The sequence below is a fragment of the Lipotes vexillifer genome, unplaced genomic scaffold (genome assembly GCF_000442215.2).
Source record: "Lipotes vexillifer unplaced genomic scaffold, Lipotes_vexillifer_v1.1 C26894763, whole genome shotgun sequence".
In the NCBI taxonomy this organism is placed as follows: domain Eukaryota; kingdom Metazoa; phylum Chordata; class Mammalia; order Artiodactyla; family Lipotidae; genus Lipotes; species Lipotes vexillifer.
Genome location: NW_006779385.1, coordinates 1 through 2,076, shown reverse-complemented (window position 1 = coordinate 2,076; position 2,076 = coordinate 1). Strand labels below are relative to the sequence as shown.

General features: G+C 39.5%; 1 protein-coding gene across 1 annotated transcript; it reads left to right on the top strand.

Annotated features, from left to right (window-relative positions):
* Nucleotides 1–395: 395 nt before the first annotated feature.
* LOC103086062 (partitioning defective 6 homolog beta-like) lies at nucleotides 396–1,225 on the top strand (the record flags this gene model as incomplete). The annotated part of the gene is made up of 1 exon (XM_082930951.1): nucleotides 396–1,225. A coding segment is annotated over one exon (830 nt), but the record flags the coding sequence as incomplete, so codon positions are not given.
* Nucleotides 1,226–2,076: the final 851 nt, after the last annotated feature.

The window sequence follows — 2,076 nt, the reverse complement described above, 5'->3', positions numbered from 1 at the left end:
CCCATATCTCTTCCCTCTTTGTCTCCCTCCCTCCCACCCTCCCTATCCCACCCCTCCAGGCAAATAACTTGTTTTAAATGGTGTTTAAGAATGTGTGTGCAAGGCTTATCAGAATTTCATCTGCCATATTTAATGTTGTTTGAGTCATTGAGCTTTATCAGATTTAACTTCAACTTTTGGTAACTTCATGGTGAATACTCGAGAGGGCCACCTATTGGGCTTTTCTGGTATAGCATGTCTTACTGCGCTACATTTTCAGCCGATAGGAACAGGCTGATATTTAACGAGTTTATGTACCAAATATATTTGAGTTGTCCTTTCTGTACAGATTCCACTATAGATAAATGGGCGTTTTTACAGCATTTCTATAATTATTTTATTTTATTTTTAAACAGAAGAAGCAGACTACAGTGCCTTTGGTACAGACACACTAATAAAGAAGAAGAATGTTTTAACCAATGTGTTGCGTCCTGACAACCATAGAAAAAAGCCACACATAGTCATTAGTATGCCCCAGGACTTCAGACCTGTGTCTTCTATTATAGACGTGGATATTCTCCCAGAAACACATCGTAGGGTCCGTCTTTACAAATATGGCACTGAGAAACCCCTAGGATTCTACATCCGGGACGGCTCCAGTGTCAGGGTGACACCCCATGGCTTAGAGAAGGTCCCAGGGATCTTTATATCCAGACTTGTGCCAGGAGGTCTGGCTCAAAGCACAGGACTATTAGCTGTTAATGATGAAGTTTTAGAAGTTAATGGCATAGAAGTTTCCGGGAAGAGTCTAGATCAAGTAACTGACATGATGATCGCAAACAGCCGCAACCTCATCATCACAGTGAGACCAGCAAACCAGAGGAATAACGTCATTAGGAACAGTCGGACTTCCGGCAGCTCTGGCCAGTCTACTGACAACAGCCTTCCTGGCTATCCACAGCAGATCGAACCGAGCTTTGAGCCAGAGGATGAAGACAGCGATGAAGATGACATTATTATTGAAGACAATGGTGTGCCACAGCAGATCCCTAAGGCTGTTCGCAACACCGAGAGCCTGGAATCATTAACACAAATAGAACTCAGTTTTGAATCTGGACAGAACGGTTTTATTCCTTCTAATGAAGTGAGCTTAGTACCCTTAGCAAGTGGCACAAATACAGAATTTGAAACGCATGCTCCAGATCAAAAACTCTTAGAAGAAGATGGAACAATCATAACACTATGAAACCATCGCGTTTGAATGTTTTCTGAGTGAGGATGCCATGGAGACTTGTAAATTTGGCTAGTTTAAAGCATATATACCTCTGAACCAGTGATCTGGGATAGGCATGAAAAAAATATATTGCAAGCTTAAAATGTTATTAAAATAGTAGTTTGATAATTAATATAAACTTCAGTGGGTCAGAGGTGAATTTAAGTCTAAAACAAAGGGGCCTTTGCTAATGAAATGATGTGCTTTTGCTATTTTATCTATAGAGAACTGGATGTTAGAGCACATTCCCAGAACTACACATAAGGACTAGATCATTTCCGTTTGAAGTGGTTGCATATTTAACCTGCTGTGCAGAGCCTGGTTGATTTTTCCTTTAACTGTATATCTTTTAATTCTAACGTGAAGAAGTCTGAGTCTATCTTTTGGTACTTTGGGACCTTGGCTCCTATATTCCCCATGTTGTATTTTGATTTTTTAATATTGTTCCTCTGTTGCTAATTGTAGCGAGTAATTTTTTCAAATGCTTTTTTTTCCCCCTAATTTCTAAGAAATCAAATCAATGGACTGTTTTTAGGGGTTGCTTCCTAAGTTATAAAGCACTGAAGCTATGTTCCTGAATTAAGAAACTCTAACAGTTCAGGTTCAGGTCCGTGTTTGCCCATCTTGTAGCTTTCATATTTACAGACTCATTCCATTTGGGCATCACTTATGTTGTGAAAGGCAGTTCCATCGACTCTGGTGATATGGGAGACTCTCTCCCATAACCTCTTCTTGTCCTCATTCCAAATCTCATTAGAAATCATTCCTTTTGTTGTTTGTGTGTATATTTTGTTTGTCTGCCTTTTTACTCTTTTAATGTATTT